Here is a 22598-nt window from a genome sequence, read left to right on the forward strand (position 1 = left end):
CGTAAAACATTTTCTACGTAAAATGATCTGAAAATTTGCCCTATATATATATTTATTTATTTTTTTTAATTTATATTTTCTAATGTATATAGTATTTTATTTGTCTAAATGTCCAAATAAGAAGAATTTGTGGCATGTAAGAGGGTTTATTAAATTTATTCGTAAAACCTGACTGGTAGGTTAGTGGTAGTGTAGTAGTAACTCTTGTTTTAAAAATCTTTGCATAGAATCCATTATGCCACGTAAAATTGTTAGACTCACCCTTTCCGCTTCGATTAATGATTAATCCCATCTAATATTGATTATCCAATTATGTCTGTCTAATTTGATTATAATCTATTTAATCCGATTACTTCTTGCTTAATTTTGTATATATCGATTATTTTTATAGCCAAATATAAATTATATATATATATATTTTGTTATTTAGACATTTAAATTAAAATTTTATGATATTTTATAATAACTAATGTATAAACTTTTAATGAAAATCATAAAATATTCTTAATTTATAAACAATATTATAGTTTTATATTTTATTTGATATTTTTTCTTTTAACATAAGCAGAATTATACATATATTTTAATACTATATATTTTTATTTTATTATTAGTTTAATTAAATAATTCTAAAACTAGTTCTCAATTAGTCACAGTTTAATTTTTGATTTTTTTGATAAACGCTGCTTCCAAATAGCACCTAGCCATTTCTAAAACATCTTAGTAACCGATAAGAAAATGGTTGACTTAAATGAGAAAACAAATATAATAGTTTTATTAAAATTTTCTCGACTATTTTTAATTACTAATTTTGATTATTTTTCGCTTTACAAAGTCGTGAAGAAAAGAAAAAGAAGAAGAAGAAGAAGCATCTTGGGACTTGGGACACGAAGAGGCGATTGGCGGCTTTTTCTTAAGAAACCTACCACCGTCGCACGCCGATTGTATCTTCTCCGCCCGTAAGCTCTCTCTTTCCCTATCAAAATCTGAACGAAACAACTCATCATCACATTGTCATTGTCTGCTGCGTCATGAAGCTGGTGTTTGTGGGTTTTGTTGTGATTCTCTTTAGGTTTAAAATTTTTAGGACATTTTTTATTTATATCTAGTGTTACTGTTTTCGAATTTTGGGGAAAGAGCTGAACTTTTGTTTTGTTTCTTAGTTTGTTCGTCGACAGTTGATTTTGTTGCATAGGTTTGTAATAAACAGACCACTGTTTGGTTGATTTTAACCCAAAGACTAATACTTTTGTCCTCCAATGTCTCAAGAAGCTACAGAGGGATACAAATGGCTCCCAGAGGAAGAAGAAAGGTATAAGCTTTACTGTTTTTTAATTTTTAAAATGCAGGGTAGCTAGTAAAAGGATTATGACCTGTTGGATCATATAGTTTTTAGAGAGTATAGTGAAAAAGTAAGAGAAAAGCATAGGCATAGACATTAGAGTAGAATAACTATGGAGATAAAGGAGAGAATTAGTGATTTGATATCTTAATAGACTTAATGATTTTCAGAAGAGTGAGGTGGTGGTTTGTTTCGTTTGTTCAAATGATTCTCAGGGAGAAATAGAACCATGTCTGATGGGTCTTTCTTCTTGTTTGTTTCCTTCTATGAGTGTCTCTCTTTTCTATGGTTTCAAATTGCTACTTCTCTTTCCCCTTCTTGCAGAAGGCTGGATTGATGCGAGAGGATGCAGCACGAGACCGCATGAGAGATCTTGGGTTTCAGGAGCGTGTCATCACTCAGAGTATTAAGGAATTGCTCGAGGTTTGTTCAGGATCTCCTTTTTTTCCTTCGTTGATAACACATTTACCTTGAAACTTTGAAAATAAGGCTTATACCCAGTTTGGGTTTCAGGTCTATGGTGAAGACCAATGGTTTTTGATTGAAGATGAAAGCTATGCTTCCCTCCTTTCTATTTGTCTTGAAAAGCAAGAGAAAGTAAACCAACAACTGGCTGTGGTACAAGCCAACCAATTGCCTGGGAATCAAAATGAAGTGATGGCTGAGGATCAGAACCAAGAAATAGCTGGGAAAGAACAACCTAACCAACTGGTTCAAGAACAAGAAGAAGAAAATGTGATTTTTTGCTTCATTGTTGTGATTCGTTTTGCTTGCATGATCAGAAACTATTACAGGTTTCTTGAACTTGGTATACCCAGATGCTACTTAACTTGCAGTATGATTTTCTTTTGTAATACAGGAGCAAGAGCAGGTGCAGGACATGGATGTTGAGCATGAAAGAGACCAAGCTCATGAGTTATCAATCACTAGCGAAGCAGTCATGGACCCATCATCTGCAAATGTGATTTGTTGCTTCATTGTTGTGATTCGTGTTGCTTGCATGATCAGAAACTATTACTGGTTTCTTGAACTTGGTATATCCAGATGCTATTTAACTTGCAGTATGATCCATCTTTTGTAATACAGGAGCAGGAGCTGGTGCAGGACATGGATGTTGAGCATGGAAGAGACCAAGCTCATGAGTTATCAATCACTAGCGAAGCAGTCATAGACCCATCATCTGCAACTTTTCATTTGGGAGAAGCATCAGCAGATTTTGCATCATGTCCTGTTGAAGGTAGTAAAAGCTTTTACTCATTGCCATTAACAATCTCAACACATGAAACATTCTTCTACTGAGGTCGAAATAATTTATTAGGTGTCGAGAATCTTCACTGTGGATGGCTAAGTGAGGAGGAGGAAGAGACGGATCCAAAGGAGAAGGAGACGGAACCAAAGGAGGATAGTGATGGTGATGATGATGAGATCATTAGACTAACTCCAGAACCTCTTTGTGAAGAACTAAAAGAGCTTCTCATGGAAGTACGTGGACAGAAGAGGAGGAGGAGAGAAACGAGGTGGGACAAGTAAAGGAATCATGAGCTCCTGTAATTAGAATTGAAATACATATTAGGAAGCTAAGTAGTAACTACTAAACTCTAGCAAGTTAGTATTGGGGGTAAACAGGTGAAAGGACCCATCTTGGCATCTTTGGGTGGGTCTTCTCGAGATATTATTGGTTTTTAATATAAGTAATTGATGAACTTGAAATGCAAATTTTCTTTATCACTTACTTGTATCAGTACCAATATTATACCCTGAAACCCACTTATCCAAAGTAAAAGTAGTAAACCGAATAGCCTTAAAAGTTGGACCAAATCTGAAAGTCGGTTTAATTGCAAATATCCCTTCTAGGTGTATATGCAAAAGAACCAAAATCAATAGGAGCTTGATTAACACATTAGGTGACAAGGTTGGGTCGAGTGAATGAAGCATTTTATTTCGTTCGTAAGCACAAGTGGTCAGCCGTTCAATGTTTTTTTCTTCCTTTTTTTTTTTTTTTTTAAGAATTAAATGAATTTTTCGTTCACTTCCATTTATTGTAAAAGTTGGAAGTAAGTGAACGGTTGAGTGATTATTAACGAAATAAAATGCATCCTTCACTCAACCCAAACTTGTCATCTAATGTGTTAGTCAAACTATATTGCATAAACGTTTATTTGTGAAAAAAAAAATTCAGTTAGTCAAACTATATTGCATTAACGTTTATTTATTCCAAGTTTCACTCTTAACACTAATTTAGAAAAAACATATTTTCAAATAGCACTATTATTTCAACCTAAAATGCAGTGATAAGTATGGACTAATATCAGAGTTTAACATTTTCCTTTTATCTACATAATAAATATTGAAATGTATAATGTATGTTTTTATTCTACAATAGCAAAACTTTATGTTTAATTGCATACTTAAATACAACTAGTTATCTAGTTAATTTTCTACTTAAGGAATTAGTTTATTTAGTTAATTTTAGAAATCTCTCACATTAGATGAACATATAATGACAAAATTGTTATTTTCTCTACAAAATTAATCCACACATTTGTTACCGTTTTTCCGGTAAACAAAAAAATATTTTTTTTTTCTAACACGTTGTTCCCGCCAGATTCTAATCAGATCAAACATAGCCTGTTGTAAACAAAAATGTAATTGTGTTTGTTACCGTTTTTTAAATAGAAAATAATCTTTATCTACTTTAAACATCGTTTCCACTCATTAAATATACGGTGTTGCAAATGGAAACACTTATTTATGACGATCGATTTATTTTCTAACACGTCGTTTCCGCCAGATTCTAATCGAATTAAACATAGCGTGTTGTAAACAAAAAAGTAATTGTTACAGTTTTTTTTCAAATATAAAAATAATATTTATCTACTTCATCGTTTCAGCTCATCAAATATACCGTGTTGTAAATGGAAATGCTTATTTATGGAGATCGATTAAAATAGATAATAGCAAGACTAAATTAAAAAAAAAATAAGAAAGTCAATTATAGAATTTACACTATATCTTTTATTTGACTACAAAATTTGTGGGTTTGCAATCCTTTATTCTTCTAGAACTTTTTTTTTTTTTTTGTCAAAATATGATCTTGTATTTGGAAAGATATTTGTTTAATCATTTATCACCATAATTGCATTTCCCCAAGTGTTATTTATTATTAATCGTGTGACAAAGAAAGAGAAGAGAAAATAAAATTGACATCTTTAGGTAACTGAAAAATTTCCCCCTATGCATGCAAATGCAATTGTGGGTTTATAAAGACGGAAGCTTTGGAGAGACTGAAGAACAAAAAGATTTTGGGAGAGAAGAAAAAAAAGAAGAAGCAAAGCAGTGTCACTCAAAACCTTCTTTCTCTCACAATTTCTACTTTCTGGGTCTCTCTCTCAGTTCCGCCATTTTCACTCTCTCTCTCTCTCTCACTCAGATTCCTCCCTCTTTTAAAAACCCTTGTCTCCCCGACCCGTTGTTTCCGTCTCTTCTCCGGGTTCAGGAACCAAACCGGGTCAAATCCTCTGCTGAAATCGTCGATTCTTAGGTATTTCTTTTTACCCAACTCGTTTCTTTTGATGTTTGCCGGAAAAACAAAGCTCGATCATGACTTCGTTATGTGTGTGTTTTTGGGGTTTTTGTGGGTTTGTTGTGGTTTGAAATGTAGGTTTGAAATTTCGGATTTTTTGGTTTGCTATGTGTTACTACTGCTTGGATTTCGTGGAAACGAGTGGAAAAATTGTTTCTTTTCCAGATTTGAGAAGTTGTTCTTCGATTTTTGTTTTTTTTGGTTCAAAGACTCGATTTTTATTTGGAAATTTATGGGTTTTCTCAAGTTAAATAACTCAAATGTCTTTATTTCTCTGTTGCTTTACATCTGCCAACTTCTAACTCGGTTTTGTTTGTGTTTGGTTTCAATTTTTAGGGTTTTGTGTCATGGAGGAAGAATCTTCTTCATCAGAAATGCTAGAAGGAGAGATTGTTGGAATCACATTTGGTCTTGCAAGTAACCATGAGATTGTAAGTTATAAGAGTTATACTCTCTGGACTTGATCCATTTTGTTTTGCATCTTTCTACCTACCCTCCAAGGATTCGAAGAATTTTGGTTCCAAGAGTGATAAAAAGTTGCATGTACGGCTTTGTTCATCATTAGTTTTTCAGAACTAAGGATTGCGAATAGCCAAAACCCTCTATGTTTTGGTTATGCTTTGCTTGGCACTAAATTCATGAATTTTAGTATAATCCTACTCAGCTCTGTGTAATGCTAAGTGCTACACTTTTGCATATATATGTTGTTCTGCGATATACCCTCTGCCACTCTTCTATTTCTCACTGGACTTTAATTCTTTGTTGCAGTGTGTAGCATCGATTAGTGAATCTTCAATCAATCATGCCAGTCAACTCTCTAACCCCTTCTTGGGGTTGCCTCTGGAGTTTGGCAGGTGTGAATCGTGCGGTGCGACAGAGCCAGATAAATGTGAAGGTAATCCAGTTCTGTATTTCCTATATTTTTCTTCTGCCATTGTTTGTTGGAATACTTCTTCAGGTATCGATCTTTGTTTCTACATGTTCAGGTCATTTTGGTTATATTCAGCTTCCAGTGCCAATATACCATCCTGCTCATGTTAATGAACTGAAACAAATGCTGAGCCTTCTGTGCTTGAAATGTCTGAAGATAAAGAAGGCAAAGGTATTACCTCGTTGAGTTTTCTTAAAGTCCATGTGGTATGATTTTGTAAAATCTTTCATAAACCATATAAAATCTCGACCAATGTTTTTCACCTTTCTGAGTACAGAGCACAAGTGGTGGTCTGGCGGAGCGCTTATTAGGTGTCTGTTGTGAGGTGAGTAATGCCATATACATTCTGATTGTTTCCTTTTACCTGAAAAGGAAGTTGTTAAATGTTTCTTATGGGACCATATACATTCTGATTGTTCAGCATTTAGTTAGTTGTCCAAGTTTTCCGTCAACTAGTTGCATATAGTAATTGTGCTTCTTTTGATCCATTCAATGAAAGTAACAATAATTAATTATTGCGAAGCAGTAGTTATTGGTATTTTTGTGGCACCACGAAACATTAACTGGTTATATGTATTATTGCTGAACGTCTTGGATTTTTAACTACTGAGTTATTGTATTAGGAAGCTTCAAACATATCAATCAGAGATAGATCATCGGATGGGGCCTCATATCTAGAACTGAAGCTCCCATCTAGGTCAAGACTGCAGGCGGGTTGCTGGAATTTCCTGGAAAGATATGGTTACCGCTATGGAAGCAACTATACGCGGCCCCTGCTGGCAAGAGAGGTTTTTTACTTTCTTCTTCGTGCTTATGTTTCTGTTTATGGTTACATTCTTTTTGTTTGTTTAAATTCATTCTCTATTTTAAAGATGTTTTGTCTCTGGAACCTGATGATTATGTTCTTTCCATGTCCTTTTCCATATGCTGGGAAAACAAATAGGTAAAGGAAATTCTAAGACGGATCCCTGAAGAAACAAAAAAGAAACTCACAGCAAAGGGACATATTCCTCAAGAAGGATACATAATAGAATATCTTCCAGTCCCGCCTAACTGTTTGTCAGTGCCAGATGTTTCTGATGGTTTCAGCTCCATGTCAGTGGTAAGCCAGTTGACACTAAAATCCTGTGTTGAGTTTATTGAATGCTTTGGATTATGTTGTAACTCCTGGATTTGTCTCATTCTTTTTTCCAGGATCCTTCCAGAATTGAGCTAAAAGACGTTCTTAAGAAAGTGATAGCCATAACAAGCTCTAGGTCTGGCGAGACAAACTTTGAGTCGCATCAAGCTGAAGCCAATGGAATGTTTAAAGTGGCAGATACTTATCTGCAGGTTAGAGGTACTGCCAAAGCAACAAGAAACATTGACATGAGATACGGGGTGTCTAAGATCTCGGATAGTTCATCTTCAAAAGCTTGGACAGAAAAAATGAGAACACTTTTCATCCGAAAGGGTTCAGGTTTCTCTTCCCGTAGCGTTATCACTGGAGATGCGTACAGAGATGTGAATGAGGTAGGCATCCCAATTGAAATTGCGCGGAGAATCACTTTTGAGGAAAGGGTTAGTGTCCACAACATAAGTTATCTACAAGAGTTAGTAGACAACGAGTTGTGTTTGAGTTATACTCAAGGTTCTACGACCTATTCTTTAAGGGATGGATCCAAGAAGCACACTGTGCTTAAACCTGGGCAGGTTGTTCATCGCAGGGTCATGGATGGGGATGTTGTGTTTATCAACCGACCCCCGACGACACATAAGCATTCTCTTCAAGCGCTTCGGGTGTATGTTCATGAAGATAACACCGTCAAGATTAACCCTCTGATGTGTAGTCCCCTCAGTGCTGATTTTGATGGTGATTGTGTCCATCTGTTCTACCCACAGTCACTTAGTGCTAAGGCAGAGGTTATGGAGCTCTTCTCTGTGGAGAAGCAACTGCTTAGCTCCCATACTGGACAGCTGATTTTGCAGATGGGTTGTGATTCTTTACTGTCTTTGAGGGTTATGCTGGAGCGGGTGTTTCTGGACAAGGCAACTGCTCAACAGTTAGCTATGTATGGCTCTCTGTCTCTGCCACCACCAGCACTAAGGAAGTCCAGTAAATCTGGCCCAGCTTGGACAGTTTTTCAGATTCTACAGCTTGCCTTTCCAGAGCGTCTGACCTGCAAAGGTGACAGATTCATGGTTGATGGAAGTGATTTGCTGAGGTTTGATTTCGGGGTTGATGCGATGGCATCCATCATCAATGGCATTGTAACTTCAATCTTTCTGGAGAAGGGTCCAAAGGAGGCACTTGGATTCTTCGATTCGCTACCTCCTCTTTTGATGGAAAGTCTTTTTGCTGAGGGGTTTAGTGTAAGTTTGGAAGACTTATCCATGTCTAGGGCAGACATGGATGTGATTCACAACCTAATAATCCGGGAGATTTCACCCATGGTGTCTCGCTTGAGATTATCATATGAAGATGAATTGCAACTAGAGAACAGCATCCACAAAGTGAAGGAAGTGGCGGCTAACTTTATGCTGAAGTCATATTCCATGCGGAACTTGATCGACATCAAGAGTAACTCAGCAATCAACAAGCTGGTGCAGCAGACAGGCTTCTTGGGTCTTCAGCTTTCTGACAAGAAGAAATTCTACACGAAGACTCTGGTAGAGGACATGGCTCTCTTTTGTAAGAGACAGTACGGCAGGATTTCTTCATCTGGCGATTTTGGAATAGTGAAGGGCTGCTTCTTTCATGGGCTGGATCCGTATGAAGAGATGGCTCATTCAATTGCAGCAAGGGAGGTTATTGTTCGCTCTTCAAGGGGGTTAGCTGAGCCTGGAACTCTCTTTAAGAATCTGATGGCTGTTCTTCGGGATATCGTAATTACAAACGATGGAACTGTAAGAAACACCTGTAGTAACTCAGTCGTCCAGTTCAAATATGGAGTTGATTCTGAACATGGACATCAAGGTATTTTTGAGGCGGGAGAACCTGTTGGAGTATTGGCAGCTACTGCCATGTCAAATCCTGCGTATAAGGCAGTGCTTGATTCCACTCCAAATAGTAATTCATCATGGGAGCTAATGAAGGTATAGCAATATCAAAGCTGCCTCCTTAATACAGCTTTGATCATCTGTATTGTTGTATAATTGTTTTCTGTATTTGTCCTTTTCCCAGGAAGTTCTGCTCTGCAAAGTCAATTTCCAAAACACTACTAATGATCGGCGCGTAGTCCTATATTTAAATGAATGCCATTGTGGAAAAAGGTTTTGCCAGGAAAATGCTGCTTACACAGTCAGGAACAAGCTGAAGAAAGTTAGTCTTAAAGATACTGCAGTGGAATTCCTCGTCGAGTAAGAATTGGGTTTTACTTTCGTATGTTGCTCTGTTAATTTTTGTTTTTTTTTTCGGTTTTACTAAACCTCTTTGCAATCTGCTTTCTGTTTACTTGCATGCAGATACAGAAAGCAACAAACTATATCAGAAATTTTTGGAATTGATTCATGCCTACATGGCCATATTCATCTTAATAAGGTTTGAATTCTGGTTCTTTTACTGTTGAATCTTTATGAAAGCCTTTACCTGTCATAGAAACACTTTACTATAGTATTATCCTTTTCTTGCTGTGTAATTGGTGTTTTTGGTTTACTAGACATTGTTGCAAGATTGGAACATCAGTATGCAGGATATCCTTCAAAAGTGTGAGGATGTAATTAATTCACTAGGACAAAAGAAAAAGAAGAAAGCTACTGACGACTTCAAGAGAACAAGTTTGTCTGTCAGGTTTGTACAATGATTCGCTTTTCCTCTGAATGTCGTCTTTTGTTGAATGTTATGCATAATTTTTCCAGAAGCAAGTCTGATGTTGATTTCTAGGTTTCCAGTTATTTTCTTTCCATTTTGTTGTTTCATATCATTATGTCTACATGTTTAACTTTATTTTCTGTTAATTAATTGTAATTATCTATTCTTCAATGAACAGTGAGTGCTGCTCTTTCCGAGATCCTTGTGGGAGCAAAGATTCAGATATGCCTTGTTTGATGTTCTCCTACAATGCCACCGATCCTGATCTAGAAAGAATTCTTGATGTTCTTTGCAATACAATTTACCCGGTTCTGCTGGATACAGTGATCAAAGGTACTTGAATAACACTTTCATTTTTGTTTATTTCTCTTGTTTCCGTTCCAGTCGGTTTCTTCTTTGATGGGGGTGCAATGTATATGAAAGAGTCTTCCTTGCAAAATTTTCTAGTTATATGGCTTGCAAAATTTTGTTATTTGCCAGAAGTTTAATGAACCAAAATATTTTCTCAACTAGTCTGATTGATTTGTCCTCCAAGTTGTGATCGAAATTCTGTGCTATTAAGAAAGACTATGTTTTAGTAAGATTTCTAGATAAATGTTTTTGATGATACTCCTGTATCTAAACTGAGCAGGTGATCCACGGATTTGCTCAGCAAATATAATCTGGCATAGTTCAGACATGACAACGTGGATCCGGAATCGTCATGCATCCCGCCGGGGGGAATGGGTTTTGGATGTCACTGTTGAAAAATCTGCTGTCAAGCAAAGTGGTGATGCATGGAGGGTTGTGATAGACTCATGTCTTTCAGTGCTTCATCTGATAGACACAAAACGGTCAATCCCTTATTCTGTAAAGCAAGTGCAAGAATTGCTTGGGTTATCCTGTGCTTTTGAACAAGCAGTACAGGTACTTAATAACTTACGACGTGATCCGTGCACTGGATCTTACACTTAAGTCATGATACTTCTGACATATTACATGTTTGGTATCATGTTTGTTATTGTTTTTGTAACGAAGTTAAATTTAAGATGTTGATTTGATCTGCAGCGTCTATCAGCTTCAGTGAGAATGGTCTCCAGAGGAGTCTTGAAAGAACACATCATTCTCCTAGCAAACAACATGACTTGTTCAGGGAATATGTTGGGTTTCAATTCTGGAGGTTACAAAGCTTTGACCCGATCCTTAAACATTAAGGCTCCATTCACAGAAGCAACTCTGATTGTTAGTAGTTCAATCCTTAATTGTCTAGTACAAATTATTTTGTAAGACTTTATACTGGCTCCATGTTAACAGGAATTACTTTTTGTGCTTTTAGACACCAAGAAGATGTTTTGAGAAAGCGGCTGAGAAATGTCATAAAGATTCTCTATCAACAGTCGTTGGGTCTTGTTCTTGGGGGAAACGCGTGGATGTTGGTACAGGTTCACAGTTTGAACTTCTATGGAACCAAAAAGAGGTATACATTCTCACTGGGAATCATATACCAATTGACTGAGGTTTTCTCATATAAGCTTGTTATGCAATTTAATGTAATTTGTTGTCAATCTATCTCCAGACTGGTCTAGATGATCAAGAAGAAACAGATGTGTACGGCTTCCTCCAAATGGTCAGATCCACGACAAATGTAGATGCATATGTGTCTTCCCCTGGTTTTGATGTTACAGAGGAAGAAATGGCTGAATGGGCTGAATCGCCCGAGCGAGACTCTGCCCTTGGAGAGCCTAAATTTGAGGACAGTGCCGATTTCCAAACTATATATGAAGAAGGCCAGCCATCAGGATCCAATTGGGAGAAAAGTTCTTCGTGGGATAAAGGTTGCAGTGGTGGCTCAGAATGGGGACTCTCAAGAAATACAGGTGGTGAGGCAGACCCGGAGTCTAATTGGGAAAAGACTACAAATGTTGAGAAGGAAGATGCCTTGTCTGGTTGGAACACTAAAAAAGATGCTCAAGAATCTTCCAAGTCAGAATCCAACTGGGAGAAAAGTTCTTCGTGGGATAATGGTTGCAGTGGTGGCCCAGAATGGGGAGTCTCAAAAAACACAGGGGGTGAGGCAGACCCGGAGTCTAATTGGGAAAAGACTACACATGTTGAGAAGGAAGATGCTTGGACTGGTTGGAACACTAAAAAAGATGCTCAAGAATCTTCGAAATCAGATTCAGGTGCTTGGGGCTTAAAGACAAAGGATGATGATGCAAATACAACACCAAACTGGGAAACAAGACCAGCTCATACAGATTCTATTGTCCCAGAAAATAGTGAGCCGTCTTCTGACGTTTGGGGACTCAAATCTGTTTCAGACAAATCTTGGGAGAAAAAGAACTGGGGAACTGAATCAGCTCCTGCTGCATGGGGTTCAACAGATGCTGCTGTTTGGGGTTCTAGTAGCAAAATGAACTCGGAAACTGAATCAGATGCTGCTGCTTGGGGTTCTAAGGACAAAAAGAATTCTCACATTGGGTCAGGTGCTGGTGTTTTGGGTCCCTGGAACAAAAAGAGCTTGGAAACTGAGTCAGATAGTGCTACTTGGGGTTCTAGCGACAAAACTAAATCAGGTGCTGCTGCATGGAGTTCTTGGGACAGAAAAAACATGGAAACTGACTCGGAACCTGATGCTTGGGGTTCCCAGGTCAAAAAGAAATCTGACACTGAGTCAGGTCCTGCTGCTTGGGGTGCTTGGGACACAAAGAAATCGGAAACTGAATCAGGTCTTGCTGGTTGGGGTACCGGGGAAAAAAAGAATTCTGAAACTGAATCAGGTCCTGCTGCTTGGGGTTCTTGGGGACAGCCAAGTCCCACTGCAGCAGACAATGATACCAATGAAGATGATGGAAATCCGTGGGTTTCCTTGAAGGAGACCAAAAGTAGAGAGAATGATGATAAAGAGAGAATCCAGTGGGGAAATCCAGCCAAGAAATTTCCATCTAATGGCTCACATGGTGGCTGGTCCAATGGTGGTGGTGCAGACTGGAAAGGAAAAAGGAACCATACTCCTAGGCCACCTAGATCTGAGGATAATTTGGCTCCCATGTTTACAGCAACGAGACAGCGCTTGGACTCATTCACCTCTGAGGAGCAAGAGCTTCTCTCAGATGTTGAGCCAGTCATGAGGACTCTTAGGAAAATAATGCATCTGTCTGGGTATGCCTTTCTAGTTCTTAAGCTCAGTCTATCCAATATCCAGTTTTATGTACAATTAATTATGCTGTTTCGCATTTCCGTATACTTGTTATGCTTCTATCTTTCTAAAACTGTGTTCTTTCAATGAAGGTACCCTGATGGAGACCCAATTTCTGATGATGACAAGACGTTTGTCCTGGAGAAGATTTTGAACTTCCATCCCGAAAAAGAGAAAAAGCTCGGCTCTGGTGTTGATTTCATCACGGTAACCAGGATGCTCGATTACAAATTTAGCTTCTCTTTTGAATCTTACTTCGCCTTATGTCTCTGATGTGAAATTTTTGGTTAAACAACAATGTAGGTTGATAAGCACACCACATTCTCAGATAGCAGGTGCTTCTTTGTTGTTTCAACTGATGGGACCAAACAGGACTTTTCATACAGAAAATCCCTCAATAACTATTTGATGACGACATACCCCGACCGCGCTGAAGAATTCATTGACAAATACTTTACTAAACCTCGGCCTAGCGGAAATAGAGACAGGAACAACCAAGATGCCACACCACCTGGGGAAGAACAGTCTCAGCCTCTGACTCAGTCTATAGGTAATGGAGGTGAAGACTTTCAGACTCAGTCTCAGTCTCAGTCTTCGTCTCAGAATCAGACTCAGAGTCAGACTCAGACTCAGTCTCCCTCTCAGACTCAGGCTCAGGCTCAGTCTCCATCTCAGACTCAGGCTCAGTCTCAGTCTTTGTCTCAGAATCAGACTCAGACTCAGGCTCAATCTCCATCTCAGACTCAGGCTCAGTCTCCATCTCAGACTCAGGCTCAGGCTCAGGTTCAGTCCCCGTCCCAGACTCAGACATAAACTCTTTCTGATTTGACAACAAAAGAAGGTATGGTTCATTTAGCTAAACCATTCAGTCTCCACTGTTTTGTTTTGAGATGTACATAAAGAGTGGAGCGAATGGCGGTTTCTATTTATCATAAAAAAGAATCTGTTGTGAAGTGCAAAACAATGTGTAAATGCAGTTCTCTAGTTGCAGATCGTTTGTCCTAAAATCAGGTTTAGGTTTCGGTGACTGGTTAAGTTTTAAAGTCTAGCGGCATTGTAATGATGTTTGACATTGACATATTTTATTTATCGAGCAATGCATTTGCAAATCTCATTTGCTTCTTGTTTGAAGTTTAAATCACCAAAGCCATTACCTTAACGGACGATAAATAGTTTAAAGACATCATTTTAGTTAATACCAAACTGGAAGTAAAAGAAAAATTACACTTTATTCAGAGGATTGATAAGTTGTTTAAATACATTCTTCTTTTTTTTTTTTTTTGTTCACCAAATACATTCATATGAACAAGCTTTACGGTGGCCTAAATCATATATTCTCCCTAGACAACGCTTCTTGCAAGAACCACATAATGGTCGAGAAGTATTACATTTGCGAAGAACTTGAGCCCTCGTTATCCATTTATTAAAATATTGACCGGGCATCATATATGGGTCTCTACCAATTAAGCACTCAATATGACAAGTGGTGTAACACTCGTTGCAGCAGTAGAATACTTTTGTGCATGTATCTTTTAAATTACGTTCGCATACTTCACACCATTCTTGCTCACGTACTTCTTCACCACCCGAAATTGTAAGAAAGTGTGTGTCATGCTTATACCTTGCTTTGTATGGTAAGGTTGCACACTTGAAACATAAAATAAAACTACATTTGATGCAATTTAATGGTTTTAGACATTCTGTTTTGCATACGTGACATATGGGTTTTATTTCTGGACCTAAAGATAAGAACAAGGGATGTTCATGACCTTCGTAATAAAACGGCTCAGAAATTGAAGCACACCTTACATCTAGCGTGAAGTCACATATCCCTATCCTACACCCATAGGCAAAGCCAAGAGTACGACGACCACAAGTGTCGCAACAGAGTAAATTGTAAGTATATCTCTCGGCAACATCCAATATAAGTGGATGAGGATGTAAGGCATGTTGGATTCTACGAGGAGCTTTAGCACATGTTTCATGGAGGATGAAGCCACACTCCATACAAACATAGAAGTTACCTTCATATATAGGAAGGACACACGCTTGACAAAGCATGTTTTCGTCATAAAATTTGCTAACCTCGAGTCGGAGATGATGGTCATGAAGAAAATAAAGTATCACTCCTTCAGATATCACCTCGAACGGCCCATCATCTTGTGTTATATCAAATATCTCTGGTACACCTTCGAGTTCTTTTCCATCCCACACATTCTTCCCAACAGCGCATATTGAATGAACAACATAATCGCTACACGTGTCACAAGTATATGCAGCATAATCACCGCTAATACCTACACGACAAACTCCACAAAACCATTCTCTAAATGGAAGAGAAAGAGTGAAGGAGATACGATGGCGATGACGTGATATCTTGATGATGTGTGGGAAATTCATACAATCATTATGAGCAACAAAGTTACATCTGAAACAGACGTAGGTGGGATTAATTTTTCTCAAGATACCACAAAGGTTACAAGTTAAAGAAGTTTGTCTGGGGCAAAAAGTGAGAGGGTGGACATGATTTTTTGGAGGGTCTATAACAAAGGGGATTGGCTTCATCGCACATATTGGATGCATAAAAGCCTGACATATGGTACAATGATAAATCAACCAATGTGCTCTATTTCCGCAACACAAACACTCAATTTTGCGAGACAAATAATCATGAAAGAAAAGTTCGAGAGGATGCTCAGGATGGTAAGGGTGTTTGATTTTAGGTGGAGACTGAACGCATTCTTTGTGTAATTCTATGTCACAATAGTTACAGAAGTAATAGTCTGTGCCGAAATTTGAGCCTTCGCATATGTAGCATCCACCATTGGCATCAAATTCTCTATTGTTGCACCAAACAAAGGCGTTACATAATGATTGTCGGAGTTCGTTTTTATTGTAGGAAAGTCATACTCGGGGGAAGAACTAAGCGGAAAAGTGTTTGAACTTCTAGAAGACATGTCTTTCAACCGTCGTATTCGAGGGCATAAGAAAAGAGGTTGGAGAGGAAGGTCAGTGGAAGAGGTTGGGGACTGTGTTTGTGGTATAGGACAATACTTAGGGTGATGGTACTTCAATAATAGTTTGCCATCCTTTTCTTCCTCATGAAATGCACCGTTAGAATACATGTCGTCACGCTCTCTTTTAGTCTTTCTTTATTGTAAATCTGTTCAGGGCTCTTTTTAAAATTATTTTTATATGAGACAGGATAATATCAAGTTCTTAACAATTTTTCACTATAAATAATTAAAATTTGATTCTAAAAGTTTTCTTCTAGTGGTAATAAATAATGTTCTTCTTTTTCTTTGCATGCAAACAAAGAATAACTTTTCTTTACAGTTAGTTTTTGCCATGATATTCCGATTCTTTGTTGTATTCAACTTGGGGGGGGGGGGGGGGGGGGGGGTGTATTCAATTTAAAAAATAAATTAAAAGTTTAGTTGTAATTAAGACTCTCGATCAATTAGTGCCAAATAGATTAATAAGATTAAGCTATGAAATCGAACATCGTAAATTCTAGGTTTGAAGACAGTGGATCGGTTGAACCTAAACCACATTAACTAAACTGGAAAACTCGTAATGGACTAGAAAGTTTTGGGCTCGAAAAAGTAAGCCCAATATGAAAATACAAGAAACAAAAAAAATACAAATCTCCCGTTATTACCGATTTTGCCATTTTAATTTCCAAGCTTTGAAAAGAGGAACAAACAAGAGAGAGAGAGAGAGAGAGAGAGAGAGAGAGAGAGAGAGTTCTTCGTTCGTTCTGCTTTTTTTTTTTTTTTGTGTGTTGAGAGATAGAGAGATCAGACATGTCTGTCTTTGAAGAAGATTCCTTTGTTATACTCAACGATGATGCGTCTGAGTCCGTTCCAGTCTCAGGCTCTTTTGACGCCACTGACTCTTTCGCAGCCTTCGACGGCTCAGTCCAAGTCGATGACTCCGTCGACGATATTTTTGCAGCGCCGTCTTCTGACTACGGTGCTGCTTACTCGAACGGTAACGACGGCCTCTTCGGATCCAACGGTGAACACGACGGTCCTATCTTGCCACCACCGTCGGAGATGGAATCAGATGAGGGATTTGCTCTTAGAGAATGGCGAAGGTTAGATTAGATCTCCTGCAGAGAAAAGTTTTTGATCTCTCTTCTTCCTGAAGAAAATTGGATTAAAGCAGATAACTTTAGTGTATTCTCTTTGTCAATTTTGTATATTGAAGTTGTCTACTAGTTAGTGTCCATTGTTCTCAGATGTAATCAGTTTCATTAGATCTGATCTGTGGCTTTTACTTAGAGTTTATTGCTTGATTCTTATGTTCTGCAATTACCTCTTGATTCTGATGTGTAGATCTGATCTCATTGTATGAAAAATCTTATGTTATCTGTTGTTAGATGCAACTAGATTGATGTGTTCTTGTGAGTGATGTTTGTGTTGCTACTATGGTTTATGTTTATGTGCAGACAAAATGCAATTCAACTTGAAGAGAAGGAGAAGAGAGAAAAGGAATTGTTGAATCAGATTATTGAGGAAGCTAATCAATACAAAGAAGAGTTCCATAAGAAGATTGAAGTAACTTGTCAAAACAACAAAGCAGCTAACAGGGAGAAGGAAAAGGTGTGTTCTTTTGCTTAAAGACTTCTAGTTTTAACATAATATGTTGTGTTGTTATCATATGGTTTTTGTGGAGAATTGTCAATGGAAGTCTAATAGCTTGTTGAATTTAAGATTTTCAAACTTTGACCATTGTAGTCTTCTTAGTAGACTCTTAGTCAACTGTAATTGATTGTCTTCATGCATTGTCAAGTTGAATGGATTCTAAGTTTTATGTGTTTGTTTGTCTTTGAACACTTAAGCTGTATCTGGAGAACCAAGAGAAGTTCTACGCGGAATCGAGCAAGAATTACTGGAAGGCAATAGCAGAGCTAGTGCCTAAAGAGGTTCCTACAATAGAGAAAAGAAGGGGAAAGAAAGAGCAAGACCCTAAGAAGCCAACGGTCTCTGTCATTCAAGGTCCAAAGCCTGGTAAGCCAACCGATCTAACAAGAATGAGACAAATATTGGTGAAGCTCAAACACAACCCACCTTCTCACCTGAAGCTCACTTCTCAACCTCCATCTGATGCCGTTGCTCCTCCTACTCCTCCAAAGAATGTTCCCGAAACCAAACCCACGGAGGCCGTTGCTGCTGCTTAAAATAACCCTCTTTGGTTTTCTTTTTTTCATTGTTTACATCTGTGTGAATTCGGTCTTTACATTTCGTTATGTGTGTTATAAACAGCTGAGAGATTGTTATGGGTCATGCGTGGAATGTTGTTATGATTAACATAACTGTGTCGTATTGGAATGATATTTTTCATATTTATTTAAATTCAATCAGAAGCCATTGAAAAGTGGTTAATATCTCACAAATGAATCGGTTAAAGGAGGGGTACACGTAAAACGTCAAAACGCTACTTCACATATCAATCTCTAATATACTCCACCTCAAGATTGGGTTTGAAACCCTCTTTGGTTCTGTTTTTCATTACTTACATATGTGTGAATTCAGTCTTTGCATTTCATGATGTGTTATAAACAGCTGAGAGATTGTATGGTTCATGTCATATTTTCATTTTTATTTATATCCAATCTGAAACCATTGAAAAGTGGTTAATATCTCAAATCAATAGGTTAAAGGATCCATCCATTTTAGGGTTAAAACGTAGGGACGAGAGTGGAGAGGTTTACATAAAACGTCAAAACGCTACTTCACATATCATCATCATCAAACTCGTGTGATAATAAAAACTCACAAACAATAAAAGAAAAGAGAATCTCAAAGGTGAACGTTTTACAATAGTCTTTTCTTTTCTTTCTTCCTTCATCTCCCTTGTAAGCTTGCAGGGGACCTGCAACCTCTCTCGCTGCCTGCGTCGTCTTCCTTTTCACTTGCCTCTAAGCAAATGCCATTGTTGTTGCAGACACTTATCTCCGAGCTAGCGTTGCTGCTTGTTGCTAGTGGAGAAGAATCTGAGACATTCATCGGTCTACCACGTGTATGTCCAGACCTCACACTGTACATTGATGATGCTGGAATGTTCGTCATTAGTGGTCTCAGATTCCCTGGAATAGTTCTACGTATGTCCTGTTTTCATCAAAACGTTTGATCATCAGGTAAAAACACAATTCCCACCACTGAGGAAGAGAGAAATGAGAGAAATGCATACCATATGCCTTATTGCCATATCAAGGGACTTCTTGGAGAGCGTTCTTCCAAATCCTGCACTGTCTGGTGATGACGACTTTGCAGACAAGTTACCATGAGGAGAACCCCTGTCATCTGATCTGGGAGGAGCAAGTTTCCGCATGTTTATTACTCTCTCTACCATTTTTGTGCCCATCATCACCGGACTGACATTGTCACTGGCTTTGGAATATCCACGATTAACCGCAGGAACAGAGCTACCACTAGAGTACATTGGTGCTCTTCCTCTTGATGGTGAACATGATTGCCGTCTTGGTCTTCCTCCTGGAGGACCCCCTGGCTCGACAGAACCAGAACGAGGGCTTGGAGCTCCGGGTCTGCCTCTTGTTGCTGAAAGTGGCCTTTCGGGTAATGTTGTCCTTAGATTTGGAGGAGTTTCTAATGAGAAACCAGGCATGTCTGACGGCTTCCATGGTCTTGACCTCACTGTAGGAGATGCTGCACGAGATAAAGCAGGGTTCTTAGATGGTGTTGGCATAGGCTTTGCTGGCGCTGGAGAAGAAGGCTTGATCTGGGATATTGTCGGCTTTGCTGTAGCAGTTGCAGAAGCAATTGGGCGGCGAGTTGGTGTAGATGACCTTGATATGGTTTTAGACGGAGGAAGTGTGGGTCTTGAGGTTGGTGTTGAAGATCTGGCAGTTGATCTTGACAGAGGTGTTGTAGACCTTGAAGGACCTGCAGATTTTGTGGTGGTGCTGGGGGTAGATCTAGTGGCTGAACTAGCAGATCTAGTAGTTGAAGTAGTCGGCTTAGATGTAGTAGGTGTGAGCCTAGATGATAAACTTGTTGACCTACTCATAGGTGTGGGCTTACTCGATGCAGATACTGTGGACCTACAGCTAGTCAAAGAAGGTCGAGTAGATGAGGAGACGGTGGCTCGCGAAGTGGGTGTTGAAGGCCTTGAGGATTTTGAATTTGTCGTCAGTGTTGATGATCTTCCAGTGGGTGTGGCAGGTCTTGATCCAGGTCCTCCAGACGATGAAGGTCTACGACTTGCTCCACTGGAAGAGCTCAATCCAGGAGAAGAAGTTTTTTGCCTAGATGTTATATGGTTCCTTGCAGCAGGCTCCGTAGAGGAATTCGCCAGCTACGACAGATAATTCATAAGGTTACCATAACGAAGTAATGATTCTAAATATAGACAAAATAAAGTTCAGAGATCGAACAACTAAAACATTCAATTAGTGTGTAATATACAAGAATTGATTTAGGATATTAACTGAAAGTGTGATACTCTAAACAAAAAAAATCTAGAGCAATTTACTAGTGAAAATCATGAAACTTGAGATGTAAACGTCACAGACTGATGCGGCAGGTTAAACCAGCAGTGGCGGACCTGGCGGTTCATATAAACAATAACAGCAGAGCTTTATTTTAACACCGGTTGCACTACTTTAGGTTGTTTATCTAGTATCCAGGAGTTGATAAAAGAGGTCAGAACACTAAGCAATAACATTCTTACCCTAGAAGTCAATGTAGCCGGGCGACTCTTTGAATCACCAGTCTGACTCATCATAGTCCTATGTGATTCCATCTCCAGCGATGGAAACAGAGGAGTACCTGGAGGGGTCAGAAGCCTTCAAAAGACACAAGGAGAAGTTAGAGTCGAAATTATAAACAGATAAATGATTTACTGTTCAAGAAAGCATATGAAAGACATAACAGAATATGCTGCATCATTCACAAAGATGATGAACACTTGATGCAGCAAAATTCTAAACTTGATAAGCATCCAGTGCAGGACTGACCCCAAATTCGAGTCTACTAACTTCAACAGATGCCTTATATAGACAACATGATAAAATGTGAAGAAACAACACAATTTCAAGGAAACAAAACTACGAGGCAACATACATCAATTATCAACAATACTACCACATATACATTACTTCAGAAACCTCATGGTTAACATACAGCAAATCACTAACTACACTATCACAAAGAATACTTAAACCGCTTCCACTTAAGGTGGCTAAGAAAATCCAAAAAATCACTGGTGAATATGTTCACATACTGAGAAGTGATGAACCATAGCATCGCAACATGAAAAATTGTGACTAAAAAAGTTACCATTCATAGTCATTTTTATCGCCTTCAGAATTGAGAAAATCATCAGGAGTAGCAGTCTTCCGAGGCGGTGGAGCACCACTTGAGATGTTAAAAACCGGTGAAGTTCCAGGCTTTGAACCTAAACAGATCAAACCCCCCCTATCAATTCCTAATCAACAACCTTCTACACCAAACTCAGAAACAACATGATGCCACAAATTTAGAAAGAAACAAAACAAAAAAACATATTCTATCAGATATATACCTAAAGGAGAATCAAACTCATCAGGGTTGTTGTTAAGAAGAAGATTCTCCTGCTCTTTCTCACGACGTCTCATCTCAAGAAACATAGAAAGCTCTTCATCTTTCTCAGCCATCAAAGAAGCTCTAAGCTGTTGCCTTTGCCTCTCTGCTGAATCCAGCAATAGAGACTCTTTCGCCCTAAAACTTCGATTCATTGCTCACCAAACTTACAGATCAAATAGACAGACTAAAAAAAAAAAAAACCTAACTTAGCTTCCAATTTACTCCCAACGGAAAATAATTATCCTAAAAGTTAAATTATTTTTGTCTACAAATTGAAACGAAAAATCGAAACTTTCACAGGAACCTTAACTTGCAAATACATTTTTCAGCAATTTCCCATTTGAAAGTACTACTAAGTTGAAAGGGAAGAACAAAAAGAGTAAAGTTAACTTTTTTTTTTAATAAAAGGAAGAAGAAGACACGAGCTTTCTCAAAGAAACCGCCATTGTCGAGGAACGGAGCTCAAGACCCTAGCCCAACTACAGTTTACGGAGATAAAAACCCAGAAGCAGAAAGAAAGAAAAAACCTAACAGAGAGAGATTTTGGGAGATCGAGGGGGAGAGAGAGAAAGAGATTGAGGAGAAATTGGGAGAGAGAGAGAGAGAGAGAGAGAGAGAGAAGCGAGAGAAAGTGTGAAGAGGAGTGGCATTGAGTGTAATTACTAAGCTTTGAGATCGGTTAAATTGGAAACTTATTCATAAGTTTTAAAAAGATAAAATAAAATAAAAATAAAAAAGTTTAATTTTGGGGTTTGATGAGAATTTTTTTTTTCAATAGTTTTAATTTTCATATAGTGAGTGAGTGACGGGACATGACATCTGGACTGTGGTGGTACCTAATGTGCTATCAATTGTTTCTATCGCTTGAAGCCTAAGGATTCAGTATTCTCTGCTCTCTGCATCTGCTATCTTATTTTATCTCATTTTTTTAATTGTTTATGTGTTTGTTTTACTCAATGATTATTCCGATGTTTTTTGTTTCTTTTTGTTTTTTAAAGATTATATTGTCAGATATCTTTGAATGGAATTAGTATTTTATTATTCAACCATATGAACAATGATCTTGAGATTGTTGTATTATATATATAATCAGGTTTGTTGAACCATATAAAGAAATAGTTTCAGAGTGGTAAGGACCTTTGTTTGAAATCCTGATTATTAAATTTGAAAATATATAGCTATA

General features: G+C 38.1%; 4 protein-coding genes and 1 pseudogene across 8 annotated transcripts; 3 read left to right on the forward strand and 2 right to left on the reverse strand.

Annotated features, from left to right (window-relative positions):
* The first annotated feature begins 796 nt into the window (after positions 1 to 796).
* Positions 797 to 3070, forward strand: LOC104792849 (uncharacterized). Of its 5 annotated transcripts, none has more exons than XM_010519092.3 (7): positions 797 to 959; positions 1273 to 1312; positions 1667 to 1765; positions 1856 to 2077; positions 2202 to 2303; positions 2429 to 2579; positions 2661 to 3070. In XM_010519092.3, the coding sequence occupies exons 2-7, from the start codon at positions 1289 to 1291 to the stop codon at positions 2870 to 2872; spliced, it is 810 nt and encodes a 269-aa protein (XP_010517394.2). In that variant the 5' UTR covers positions 797 to 959; positions 1273 to 1288; the 3' UTR covers positions 2873 to 3070. The 5 variants fall into 5 exon arrangements, with proteins under 5 accessions (XP_010517394.2, XP_010517393.2, XP_010517395.2 ...); XM_010519091.3 differs by having other exon boundaries at positions 816 to 959; positions 1270 to 1312; XM_010519093.3 differs by having other exon boundaries at positions 830 to 959; positions 1270 to 1312; positions 1670 to 1765.
* A 1441-nt stretch (positions 3071 to 4511) lies between these two features.
* On the forward strand, positions 4512 to 13933 carry LOC104699339 (DNA-directed RNA polymerase V subunit 1). The gene is made up of 18 exons (XM_087454630.1): positions 4512 to 4883; positions 5262 to 5356; positions 5694 to 5820; positions 5912 to 6027; positions 6134 to 6181; positions 6480 to 6644; positions 6800 to 6958; positions 7051 to 8931; positions 9020 to 9195; positions 9301 to 9376; positions 9495 to 9625; positions 9825 to 9979; positions 10278 to 10552; positions 10694 to 10867; positions 10962 to 11102; positions 11202 to 12787; positions 12917 to 13031; positions 13128 to 13933. Exons 2-18 carry the CDS (start codon positions 5273 to 5275, stop codon positions 13635 to 13637), a joined length of 5919 nt encoding a protein of 1972 aa, XP_087310756.1. The 5' UTR covers positions 4512 to 4883; positions 5262 to 5272; the 3' UTR covers positions 13638 to 13933.
* Positions 13934 to 14656: 723 nt separating this feature from the next.
* Positions 14657 to 16012, reverse strand: LOC104699340 (uncharacterized; annotated as a pseudogene).
* Positions 16013 to 16246: 234 nt separating this feature from the next.
* On the forward strand, positions 16247 to 18184 carry LOC104792852 (clathrin light chain 2). Its single transcript, XM_087454631.1, has 3 exons — positions 16247 to 16923; positions 17278 to 17431; positions 17671 to 18184. The coding sequence occupies exons 1-3, from the start codon at positions 16631 to 16633 to the stop codon at positions 18007 to 18009; spliced, it is 786 nt and encodes a 261-aa protein (XP_087310757.1). The 5' UTR covers positions 16247 to 16630; the 3' UTR covers positions 18010 to 18184.
* Positions 18185 to 18482: 298 nt separating this feature from the next.
* On the reverse strand, positions 18483 to 22102 carry LOC104792853 (uncharacterized). Its single transcript, XM_087454632.1, has 5 exons — positions 21375 to 22102; positions 21131 to 21248; positions 20523 to 20637; positions 19023 to 20147; positions 18483 to 18940 (listed from the first exon to the last, which is right to left on the reverse strand). The coding sequence occupies exons 1-5, from the start codon at positions 21565 to 21567 to the stop codon at positions 18677 to 18679; spliced, it is 1815 nt and encodes a 604-aa protein (XP_087310758.1). The 5' UTR covers positions 21568 to 22102; the 3' UTR covers positions 18483 to 18676.
* Positions 22103 to 22598: the final 496 nt, after the last annotated feature.

The sequence above is a fragment of the Camelina sativa genome, chromosome 6 (genome assembly GCF_030686135.1).
Source record: "Camelina sativa cultivar CO46 ecotype springtype chromosome 6, ASM3068613v1".
In the NCBI taxonomy this organism is placed as follows: Eukaryota; Viridiplantae; Streptophyta; class Magnoliopsida; order Brassicales; family Brassicaceae; genus Camelina; species Camelina sativa.